This window comes from Hippocampus zosterae, chromosome 4, assembly GCF_025434085.1.
Source record: "Hippocampus zosterae strain Florida chromosome 4, ASM2543408v3, whole genome shotgun sequence".
NCBI lineage: Eukaryota > Metazoa > Chordata > Actinopteri > Syngnathiformes > Syngnathidae > Hippocampus > Hippocampus zosterae.
This window is the reverse complement of record NC_067454.1, coordinates 26,797,404-26,810,363: the sequence shown is the minus strand read 5'-3', so window position 1 is coordinate 26,810,363 and position 12,960 is coordinate 26,797,404. Positions and strand designations below refer to the sequence as shown.

General features: G+C 40.3%; 1 protein-coding gene across 12 annotated transcripts in view; it reads left to right on the top strand.

Annotated features, from left to right (window-relative positions):
- Positions 1 to 6,529: 6,529 nt before the first annotated feature.
- ppfia1 (PTPRF interacting protein alpha 1) overlaps positions 6,530 to 12,960 on the top strand; it is a 53,401-nt gene continuing 46,970 nt past the window's right edge. For 8 of the 12 annotated variants that reach the window (XM_052063850.1, XM_052063846.1, XM_052063847.1 and 5 more), the window contains exons 1-2: positions 6,530 to 7,670; positions 9,288 to 9,557. In XM_052063850.1, coding sequence (XP_051919810.1) covers positions 9,288 to 9,557 — 270 coding nt within the window. In that variant the 5' untranslated portion in view covers positions 6,530 to 7,670. The remainder of the gene's footprint in view (positions 7,671 to 9,287; positions 9,558 to 12,960) is intronic. The other 4 variants (XM_052063849.1, XM_052063854.1, XM_052063852.1 and 1 more) reach the window with 2 other exon arrangements.

Genomic DNA, 12,960 nt, shown 5'->3' with positions numbered 1-12,960 from the left:
TTAGCCCTTGAAATGTATCCATCTGGAATGAAAGTATGTATACACAAGTTTCACTTTTTGAATAATAGTATTGAGATAACTAAACTTTTTCATGATATTCATTTTATGACAAGCACCTGTACATAAACACAAAAATTTGAGTTTAATTGATTCATCTATCCATTTCAAATCATAGTTTTGAACATTTCATTTGAATATTAAACAAACATGGCAAGTCTGTACGCGGCGGAACAGAGCACGGCCATACCGTCTTACGTTTAGCTGTTTCATAATGTTGTGGTCTTAGAATTGTTTTTCAAACTAATACTTTAATTTGTACTTGACTACGGTACTGCATTAGTGCAGGTTACTGATGGACCATCTTGTTGCTGATTTGTTTGACCAGAGTGGACTAAGAACCATCCCATATGTACAATTCATATCAGTCTTTGTAAAGTCGCTTCAGGTACTGTTTATAGGTTATGGAGAATTGTAGACCGGAATGATGACAAACAATTGTAAAATGTTTCAACGGATGTTTCCATCAAAGCCAGACTTGCAAGATCTCGCACAATGTGTGACCAGTGGTGACCCAAAAGGAAGACATTCACCAGGGACTTCCGTCTTTACGGGAGGGGCGGAAGTTGTATATGTTTCAGGGTTCAAAATCAGTGGTTTATATGTACCGTATCTTGTGCTGACCCGGTCCACCTGTCAAATTTAGAAATCAATGTGGCACCCGAACCAAACGGTTTGCCTACCCCTGGGCTAGATTGATCTCTCCTGAACAAGAAAAAAAAAATCAAAACACTGAAACAAGCTTGGTTGTATTTTTTCTACATTGTTTGGCAGTTGGGACAAAAAAAACGTGAGTTCTGTTACATTATTACTGGCATACAAAGACATTGTGCTATCTTCATTGGAATTTTAAAATCAAAAAGCATTGTAGTGTTCATCTTACTGAAAAAGAGTTACAAGTGTTTCACAATTAGAATTGTTTTGCAGAATTTCACTGAATAAATCATTTTTCTGTAAAATAACTGCACTTTCATTATCTAGAAATAATACTACATTTGACAAATAATAATACATACTCTTATCAGCTTCTGTAAACAATGTCATTAACTTATTTCAACGTAGAAATAAAATCGAAATCAGGAGTAGATTTCTAACTTTTGGCCCGGCCGTCCACAATATTTTCTGCTTCTCGTTTGGCCCCCCTGGGAAAATAATTGCCCACCCCTGGTCGAAAAGGTAAAACCATTTATTCAAAACAACCCATAGGAGTATTAAAAGATGTCTTCCACTCATCCCCTTTTTTAATTCGAACCAAATGGATTGCTTTAATTGAATTTAGACAAAAATGGTATCAGTGTGTAAAGAACTGAAGAACAGTCCATTAGCAGGAGTGGGTACCTATTCTTGACTGTTATTTCGTTAAGACCTGCAAAGCAATTTTGCCCATTTATCGATCTTTTGCACACAGGTTTTTTTATTTCGCTAAAAGTGGATTCAAGACCCAACACTTGAATGTCTTGTGTTCTCTTTTCTTTTCTGTATTGCAACATCATAACTCAGCAGGAATTGATGTGAGCCTGCTTTTAGACGTGCGCTTGAACAGACAGTAGACGTGCTAATATTGAGGCAATATGCAAATGAGAGGTGCACAGTTGTGCCCCATGTAAAACATTGACCCAAAGACAAAAATCCAGTGTAATCCAGGGTGTTCATAAAAATTGATGTGTATGAGGAGATAGACAACTAGTTCCCCCGCCCTTCAGCCTGTCCTTTCTGGTTGGCGCCAGCAAAACATAAATATTTGATATAACAGCTCCTTATATGATGTTAAACATTTTTACTAGAAAACTCGTACACAGGTAGGTGTGATTAGAAAGCAACAAAGGAAGTAGTTCAACACAGTAAGAAGTAAATTCTTCTTTCTACAAATCCTTTTCTTGATCACAATAAACATTGTGATCACAAAATCGTTGTCGGTGTATCTTCTCTTACCAAAACCAAAACCATCTGTCGCCTCATAAATAGGAGAGAACATTATGATTTGACGAGTTACTTGTGCTTGAATGCGCTTGAGCCTTCTCTGTCGCCGCCCCCATCCTCTGGAACTCTCTACCACAACACATCCGCAACTGTACTGACCTCCAATCCTTCAAATCATTTCTTAAAACTCACCTCTTCCGCAATGCAATCGATAACGTAAAAAGAAAAATAGCCAAGACCGTAGGGATCCTCTACAAAACCAAGGAAGTGCTAAATAAGAGATCTTTGTACACATTATACACTTCATTATTATTACCATATATAACCTACTGTGTGGAAATATGGGGAAATGCCTGCAAAACAAACACACTCCCTATTCTCAAACTACAAAAAAAAGCCATTTGAATTATTAATAGATCAAAATATACGGAACCCACAAATCCACTAGTTATCAAATTAAATACGATGAAATTTTATGACCTGGTTGACTTTAAAATCGCCCAATTAATGTACAAAGCACACAATAACCTGCTCTGCCAAAACATTCAGAAGTTTTTCGAAATTCGAGAAAGCAACTATGAATTAAGAGGTACCAACTTATTCAAAAAACTCAAAACAAGAACAAACATCAAGCAAAGAAGTGTATCTAGCAAAGGTGTTAATCTGTGGAATAATCTCGAAACGGACCTGAAAATGAGTAAATCGCTTGCTGAGTTCAAAAACAAATTCCAAAAAAATAGTACAAACAACCTACATCAATCAGAGTTAAAATGATAAATTCTAAACATTAAACATAATGATAAATCAGAACTAAGTTGATAAATAGAGCAAGGTATTGAAATATCCATTATGAATACAAGAGAAAATTGACACAAGAGTGCCAGGGTGTGGATGTATATAATCCCAATACAAACCAAAAGTTGTAAAAATATCACGGTTAAGGGTAAAGTTTGAACCTTAATGGAGACTTCTTCTTACTTTTTTCTTTTCTGATTGATATAAAAATGATTTAGTAGATATAAACACATAACGGCGTAGGACTAGATGCGTTTTTTACTTCATCCTACTCCCTTGAACATAATAACTGTGTTGAATGAAGACTGATGTCTTTCTTTTTACTTTTTTATCTACCTTATTTTCTGTCAAATTATTACTGTATATGTTTTATGTTCAATAAACAAACCAACAAACAATGCTTTTAACACCTTTTGATCTCTTTTACCCATTTTTGCTTTGTTTTTCCTTCTTCTGTGTTTGTTTTAAATCATGTATGCTTGGCTTGAAAGTATACATTTTCATCCCATATTTTATACTCGTTTGTGTCTTTGAGTATGATGAAAAGCACTTTCAAAATAAATGTGTTCTTATTCTTCTTCTTATTATTATTGATGATCAAAATCACCAGTGCAATCGGAGAAGTACATGTTTTTGGTTCTGGACCGCATATTGGCTTTGTTCCGGTTCCACGTCCAGTCACTCATCTGAATGTCTTTTCGAAGTTGGAGATGTTCCCGGGTGTGGTCGCACGCTGTGACACGTGGAACTAAGTCGCTCCCTTTCCTTCCAACCGGACAGCATAGATCAAGTCAAGTCAAGTCAACAGTATTTATAGAGCACTTTCAAACAGCCATCGCTGCATACAAAGTGCTGTACATGGAGCGATTTAACATACAGAATAAACAGTAAGACGAAATGGTAAAATCATGCTGAGTCGAACGCCAAAGAATACAAGTGAGTTTTGAGGAGGGCTTTAAAGATGGGCAGCGAGGAGGCTTGCCGAATGTTCAGTGGGAGGTCATTCCAGAGAGAGGGACCAGCAACAGAAAAGGCTCGATCCCCTCTGAGCCTCAGTTTAGTTCTTGGTACTTCTAACAAAGACTGGTCCACAGACCTGAGGCGCCGGGCAGGTGTGTAGGGGCGGATGAGCTCAGAGAGGTAAAGTGGCGTGGGATTATTCAGAGATTTGAAAACAAAGAGGAGGATCTTGAAAATAACTAAAATGAATGGGGAGCCAGTGAAGGGATGCCAGAGTGGGAGTTATATGCTCCCTCTGACGAGTACCAGTCAAGAGGCGAGCAGCGGCATTCTGGACCAGCTGAAGGCGCTTAATGGAGGACTGGCTGACTCCAAAGTACAGGGCATTGCAGTAATCTAGCCGGGATGTGACAAAAGCATGAATTACTGTCTCAAAGTGTTCATGTGAGAGGAGAGGTTTTATTTTTGCCAGCTGTCACCTCTGTCTTCTTTTCGTTGAATTTCAAGAAATTTTGTGCCATCCAGGTTTTGATTTCTTCCAGACAGGATAGGAGTGTCATTAATGAGAAGACGTCTTTCTTGCTCAGTGGGACATAGATCTGGCAGTCATCTGCATAGCAGTGGAAGGGAATACCATGTTTCCTTAAGATGGAACCCAATGGGAGCAGATACAGCGAGAACAGCAGAGGCCCCAGAATTGAGCCCTGTGGAACACCACATGACATGGGAGCAGTGCGTGACTCAGAGCAGCCAAGGCTGACACAAAAGGTCCTGTCAGCTAGGTAGGACCTAAACCACTCAAGAGCACTGCCGCCAATGCCCACCAAGTGCTGCAAACGAGTCAGCAGAATACTGTGATCCACTGTATCAACAAGTCAGCGGCATATGAGTAGCAAAATTAACGCGTTGCGAATGTTAAGATAAAAACGTGTTGCCCACTCACTCACCGCTTAAGTACGGACTTGAAACACATCACACTGGCACCGTCTCCATGGATGGATGTGTGTAATCTTGGTCTTGGAATAAAATAATAAGAATTCCCGATAAAACTGAAAGGGAAACGTTGGAATAAATGATCTGTAACAAAGTACACTGTTAATATTAAATCATTATATCAATAGTGCCTTCAACACCATCCAACCCAATTTGCTGGGAGGCAAACTGCAGAATGCCGGAGTGGACCACCATCTCACAGCATGGATCATAGACTACCTCACAAATCGGCCGCAGTACGTGAGATTGCAGAGCTGTGAGTCGGACCGGCTTCTCTGCAGCACTGGAGCGCCGCAGGGGACTGTTCTGGCTCCATTCCTATTCATCCTCTACACCTCGGACTTCAGACACGACACTCCAAACTGCCACCTTCAGAAGTTCTCCGATGACTCTGCGATTGTTGGCCTCATTACAGAAGGGGACGATCGGGAGTACAGGGGACTGACAAAGGACTTTGTGGACTGGTGCCAGCAGAATCTCCTCCAGATCAACCCTAGGAAAACTAAGGAGTTGGTTGTGGATTTCTGCAGGAAAAAGTCCTCACCAGCACCGATGAACATACAGGGTATGGACATAGAGAGGGTGACCTCCTACAAGTACCTTGGTGTTCTTCTGAACGACAAACTGGACTGGTCTACAAACACGGACATCCTGATTAGGAAAGGACAGAGCCGACTCTTCCTACTCAGGAAACTGAGGTCTTTTGGGGTTCAGGGGTCACTCCTTAAGACGTTCTATAACTCGGTGGTGGCCTCGGCCATCCATTATGGCATTGTCTGCTGGTCAGGCAGCATCTCAGCCCGGGACAGAAAGAGACTGGAGCGACCGGTCAGGAAGGCCAGTTCTGTCCTGGGTTGCTCCCTTGACACTCTGGAGGAGGTGGGCAACAGAAGGATGCTAACTAAGCTAAAAGCTATGATGGCCAGTCCCTCCCACCCCCTCCAGCCCGCCCTGACAGCACTTGGTAGCTCCTTCAGCCAGAGACTGTTACACCCGCGCTGCAAGAAGGAGAGATACCGACGCTCGTTCCTACCGACTGCTGTCAGGCTGATGAATAAAAAATAACAATCATAATAATAATAATAATAATTAAATTATGTGACGGAAAATTTTAAATAGTACTGTGATTTATCCATTGTGTTCATATTGTATTTAATTGAAAGATGTTTGTTGTTGTTGTTTTTTTTCTCCTTTCTACATACATTCTTGCTGCTGGAGGCTGTAAATTTCCCCAGTGTGGGACGAATAAAGGATATCTTATCTTATCTTAGATTTCAAAATATAAAACGCGAACCTTATTTATCATAAAATAACGTGGTGAATGAATAATTTTGGACGTAAAATTGAATTATTCATACATGCTCAATAAAGGGTAAAAATCATTGCAAATTATGTTGCCTTCATTCCCCACAAGATGGCGCAATTGATTTATCGGCAATTAAACCAAGAATGTAGGTCACATAAAAAGGCATTTTTTTAAGTCTAGTACTATACAGTATTTGTAACATTAATGCAGTAATCCCTTACTCACATTTTTGGGCCATTAAAATTGAATCAATGTTTTGAAAAGAAGTACCTGTATTGTAATGCCTCCTAGTTACAACTACCGTCGAGGAAAAAGAAAAATAATACAACGTTGGAATAAAAATTGTGTACTTTAAGGCATTTGTATGTTATCTCTATATACGCACATTGTTACATTGCACGAATAGGTTTTACTTTAGCTTTACATTGCCGGTTACAATCCACAAATAATTAGTAATGCTAACCAAGCTGTTATTGCTCGACAATAAACTGAAGGTGTGTTATGCTTGTACCGTTGAACACCAAGTAAATATTTTAAATGCTTATGTCATTTATTTTTTTAAGGGTGGGGGGGGTGGGTCCTGTCAAGAAGAAGCAGAGCGTGGCAGCTTCCCCCCTCCTCTCCTGTTGTCAAGACGAGAAAAGCTCCCCTGCCGCGGACGACCAGGCTCATGAAAAAGCTCACGAAAGGCCATCATTGGCTGTCCCGACTGCCCAAGCTGGCAGGCAGTCGCGTCAGGGAAGGACTGGACTGACAGACGCTAACGTGGAAATATCCCCCAAAGGAAAGGATATAACATCGTGAACCCGAACAATGGGATGTTATGCGACCTGTGGATTTCCCAGCTCGACGAAAATTAGCGTTCAACGTTCTCTGGAAGTTTGAGAGTTGATCTCGATGTGGTGACGCTACAGCTCGGAGTCGACGGAAAGCTAATGTTAGCTGACGCGCTAACGTTACTTGAGCGACTAATCGTTTTTGTCTAGTTTATCGTATTACCTCGGTATTGTAAGAACGTGTCGACACATTAGACTATGTCTGGCACATAGACCCGAGAGATGTTGGCATTTGATCAACTTTTAGCTAACTTCGCATCGTTATCTCGGCGAAGTTATTCTTTCCAACTAGCAAACGTTAGCCACGTAGCTGGCAGTAGCTAACGTTGACTAACTGTTGACTCCAAACGGATTTAAAGCCAAAGAATTTAGCTTTAAATTAAGCTGAGGCTAGTGAGCGCACAGCAGTTTCCACGTCACATTGCTTGCTGTATCGTTTGCTGTCTACATGTTTGAAAGCGATAAATCCACCCGGAAAAGGTTTATTTTTTAAAGTCGTTTGTTTGAAACGTAAGGAAAACACTTGTAGGTATGCAATCACTGAATCAATCACCAGTTTACTTGCCTAATGCTAGCTAGCTCTGTGTAAGTTAGCCAGCTGAAGTTGGAATCCTGCCTCCAATGGGCTTGCTTTGAGGCCTTGTCTACAGTGGAAACATACCCAAAGCCTTAATACACACGATTCCACCTTCTGAGAGGAGTCAATATTTTAATGTCTGGGTATCTGGCTATTCCCCTCACGACCTGAAACGAGTACCTGGACCTCGTTTACCTGCCACTGGGGAATATTGTTAATTTTAAAGGTATTTGTAATTTCATTATCTAAGTGCAAAAACAACCACTAACGCAAAGTTATAGTGGTTTGTGTTATATGGACAGACGTCAAACTTTTTTTTTTGTTGGACTTCTGACGTCTGACCAACTTCCTGAGTATATTGCATCGGTAACAAGTAACACGTGCAAATGGGTGACTAAATGTAGAGAATATTTGGTGTTTTTGAGGTGTACCTATTTGAAGACCATTGAATGCAAGTCCTGAAGCTAGGTCTTCTACAGAGAAAAGATGTTGACCAAGGATAAGTTTCAAATGTCGTTCCATTTATTGAAACTTTGTATTTTGGTGTACATGGTATTGATGTATTTGCACCTCCCATCTGTCATGACACATGCTTATCCCTATCACCATCATCTCATGAACTCATAACCTGTTGGACACAGATACCCTGCAAAAATTGCTGGAAGCGTAGGTCTGGCATTTATTTGCCTTTTGCACAGAACCCAGCAGAACGGAATGTTGTCACAATTATGTTTGTTTTCTCACAGCCACACGGCATCTGACAGAACTGAATTTTAATCAAACTTCACACCTCTCGTCCCCCTTGCTTGTTGTCTCCATTTAACGAGCTCGCACATGGGGAGCATCACAGCTCAATTACAGCTCTCTCCCCTTTTACATTCCCAGTAGTTGCCAGCATTTCCATTTTTTCCGGCATTTCTATTCGATATAAAACTCAGCGACACGGAATGGCAGGTTTGAACTGGACTATTTGCCTGCATATGGCACAGAGTAATTTCGTTTCACGGCACCTGATTCCATGTGATTTTGGTTAGGGTTTTTTCCTTCAGTTTTGATGAAGGCTAGACACAAGTGTAGGCATTTTGTCCGGTTTACTTGTAAGTACAAACAAATATGCGGTTCCACAAGTAGTTCATGAAAGGTAATTGCTGTTGGCATGTGAGGTCAACTGGTGTTTTTCTTGCATCCATTAACTTCTTCCAGGTTTAATCTGTTCCCTTGTTGGAATGCAAAATCCAATGTATTTGATTTCTAGCAATCTGCGTGAAGGACCTAAAACTCCAGGTTGTAGAGACTGGTTGTAATTCTGTAAAACTTTGTTACATGGTTGTTATGGTAGCCTTTACCCATAAGCTTCCAAAAATGGAACTACAGTTGTTGTGTTTTGTCGCAGTTTCAACCAATTTGTTTGATAAAGAGGCTGTTGCAATAGGTATGTTTTGTTGACTATTGACTGTGTCACAGCAAATGCATTTTCAACGTTATAAATGCCAAGACATGAATATACTTAATATAAAAATATCCTATCTCGAACTATAATATCAAATAACTTGGCTAGTCACATTCTTCCGTGTGCTTACATAGTTGTTTTCTGTCATACTTTTTGGTTATGGACGAGCAGGGATAACTGCTATATGAAATCTACTGATCTTAGTAGCTGTAGGTTTCGAACATTTCATATATATTTTTGAAAATATAAAGCCTCTCCTCCACCAGCCACCAATTCTACTCATAGCCACTTTTGCATTGGCTATAAAAGACAGCAGTATTGTTTAATTGTGATGCTTCCATATTGTTGTGATTCTTTTCCTGTCAATGTCCTAACTTCTCTTTCAATCCATAGATGATGTGTGAAGTGATGCCCACCATCAGTGAGACAGAAGGACCCAATGGAGGAGGTGGTACAGGTCGTCGAGGGTCCGGCTCCCCATTACAGTCAGACTCTGAAGGTCATTTTGAGTCTTTGATGGTGTCCATGTTGGAGGAGAGGGATCGTCTTCTTGAGACTCTGAGAGAGACTCAAGAAAATCTGAGCTTGGCTCAGGGTAAGCTGCATGAGATCGGCCATGAGAGGGACTCTCTTCAGAGACAGCTCAACACTGCTTTACCGCAGGTAAGACAGTATAAGTACACAGCACATAATCATCCTTTCTTCATTTTTTTTTCTTATCATGTGTTATTGATGTACATTTGCTTTGCCCATGTCCAGAATTGACCTGTGAGCATCACAAAGAAGTCCAGTTCCAAAATGAGTTTCAGCTTATGGATGGGAAGGCCATCCTACATTTTGTCATACCATAAAAAAGTCGTCAATTTTGAAGAAAAAAAATAATGCTCTCCAATCGTTTGATTTTCGACAATTTGATGCTGACAGTCTCAACTGAAAACCATTCATCTCCAAATACAAGCATAGGTGGCGACTTATCTTTTCGCAAATAAGTTTATTTTTTATCAAAAGCCACACTTCTAGTGGGCTATATGGCATGATTAAAACATTTGCCTTGTGTCCCAAATGAATGCTTTCCTGGTTCGTGTTTTGCGCCATGACAGAAGTCTCTTTGAAACGTTTTGATTAGCGTTTCCACCTCAGATGTGTAGCTGATCAAGAATCAGCATTTGTGACACAAGCAGGGTTGTACCCCCCCCCCAAAAAAGAAATTGTCGTTCTCAGAGGAGCACCAGTGCTTGATTTACGTGCTCATTTTTTCCCCCGACCCACCGGCCACATAGATGGACGTAAAGACTTCTAGCATATCTGTGCAAAGCATGCATGGTTACACTTGTGAATTTACTTAATGTATATAGCGTGTGTAATGTTATGTATAATGTCACTTAGTTGAGCGAAAAACAAAAATTGTGAATGTCAACGACTATGTGCGACAGCTCTGCAATATAATGATGGATGTTCGATGCGTTGATGTTACCATGTAGTAGTATCAGGGACCGCTTCTTGGAGTAGTGTTACAAGTATGCGTACATGATCTTATAAAAGGCTTGATACTCAATACCAGAGATGTGTTCCTCGAGCCGGTCCTTGGCCTCGAGGACCGAGGGGCGGTCCTTGGTCCTTGGCTTGGCCTCGGGCGTCAAGTCCTTATCCTTGGCCTTGGCCTCGGATTGCCGGTCCTCGGACACAATGAGGGATTAGAGCCTTGAATCCCTTTGTATAAGGACCGCAAAAATCACGATGGAATCTAATAATTTCCATCGAAGGAAACCCACCCATATTGATGGATTAACTCTGTCGCTTTAAGGGGGGCGGGTCTGCCACTGACAGGTAACAGTTAGCGCTACGTGTAAAGAGCGGCATCACAGTTAGTTTCAATCACGGTTTGTTGCATTTGCGATCGGCAGTTTAAATAGCTTGTAAAGCCTTTCTGTAACAGTGGTGTCTTTTATTTAGTTATTTTTGCACAGTCGTCACGTTTGTGCGGTCGCACTAGAATGTTTGTTTGAACCAAGTCATTTACGTTACAGCTGGAGTCAATAATGTCGGCACTTCACTTCCGGGTTTGGCCGTTGGGATTTGGAGTCCTTTTGCTCGATTCCAGTTATGTTTGCTGAATTTGCTTTCTCATGTTTGGAATAATGAATATTGATAATACATAGTTTAAAATCATGGTTGATTTAATTTATTATTATTATTGTGAAGTTGAAGGTATTAATTAATGTAGTATTAGTGGTAGTGGTAATAATAGTAGTACTCAGAGAATGGTTAGACTGAGATTCAGCCATCTCTACCTCTGTGTCCTAGGCGCATAATTTTCCCACGGGACGCACAGTTCCAAACAATGTGCGTTTTTGGAACGCAAGGAAATTTCTCAGGAAAAACAAACAAACAAACAAACAAAAAAACTACGGCAAGTCTGAGGATTTCACAGTAACAATCGTTACCGGTAGCGTGTCGTTTCCATGGCGTCATTTTCACAGTACCGAAAAAAAGTTTAATTATAAAAGTCACCGCACTTGATTTGACTGTGATCCACGCGATTTCACTGCGCCTGTATGTGTGTTTGTGATGTGATGAGTGTGTTTCTTCTAATTTACTTTCGTTTTGTTTTCAGTGTTGGGGGCTGGGGGGGGACACAACAGATGACGTTATGTGCGCATGCGGGTTGTTATTTTAGTCCGCAAACTGAGGAATCGCGCGGATGAAAGTTTGAGATGGCGGCGAAAAAAATTCACCACTAATTACGATATTTAAGAAATGGGAATGCTTGTCTGATTTTTTTATATGAATCGTCCAAAGGGCGTATCACTAAATTCACCTGTGACGTATGCACAGAACGCGAGAGCGAAGTATGACGCGAGGCACGATTACTAGGCAAATAGGTCATTATATTTTAGGCTAATCGCTGTGAAAAATATTATGAAACAGTATTGGTTATTCTATAATTTACTGGTTGTAGCATGGTAACTTTATGAATTAAACCATCGTCACAAGGTGTAGTAATGCTAATGTTAACCGTTGGTAGAACTAATGTTGACGTGTGTTAAATTCTTTTGTCAAATTGATCTCTAGATTACACATGCATCGTTTTGGGAAGAGGATGTCAAGCCACATCAATACTTACCTGTATTAATGATTACCAGTCAATCTTTGCAGTGTGGGATTGGAAAAAATACCCTGATGATGCCACATGATTACACCAGTTTTTGATCCATTTATCTTTTGAAATAAACCTGAAGTACACAGCTGCTGATATAATGTTCATTGTTAATGCACATTGACCCTTGAAACATTATATTTTTGCGTTTCGGAATTCTTGATTATGAATATCAGTCAAAATAGAAAAATGGGTTCCCATGATGAACGTTTACGGAACCCAACATTTGTTATTGTGGTTTCCCATTGGGTAATCCGACAGAACCGAAAAACGGTTACCACGAATTTCCGAAATCCTCAGGCCTGCTCCTGAATTATTTATATTTTTGCAGCATTTGTTTATCATTGTATGTATATGTTGTTGTTTGTGTTATTATCAGATGCAATTGAATAAGTAGACCCTTTCAAAATTTGAAATTTGGGACTCTCTCAATCCATAATGGCACTCATACTTTTCTGATCAGCGAGTCCCTGGGACTCGCTGCCGGTAAACTGTAAAATTATCACTGAGAGATTAGCGCTTTTTCTGCAGTCAGTGATTGACTTCTATGCAAAGTCACTTCTCAACTTGTGTACCGTGCCACGTCATGCCTGTTGAGTATTTACTTCATATTAAGAAACTACTGCACTAAAACATTAATTCATAAATGTATACCCCTCTTCCTCAACTGGCGGACCGCGATCCACGACCGGACCGCCGACCTCCTCTGTCCGGCCCCTCGGCAAATTGTATAAAATAATAATTTATAAAGTGATTTTTAAGTTATACATTTTATATTTGTGGACTATAATCTGCGCATTACCGCGATCGCTTGTTAAAATTATCCGTTGTATTCTTTGCGTGCACTAACAGATGCAATGCAGAGGACCGCTGCAGCGCGACTTTGTGTGTATAATGTTTGACTGACTG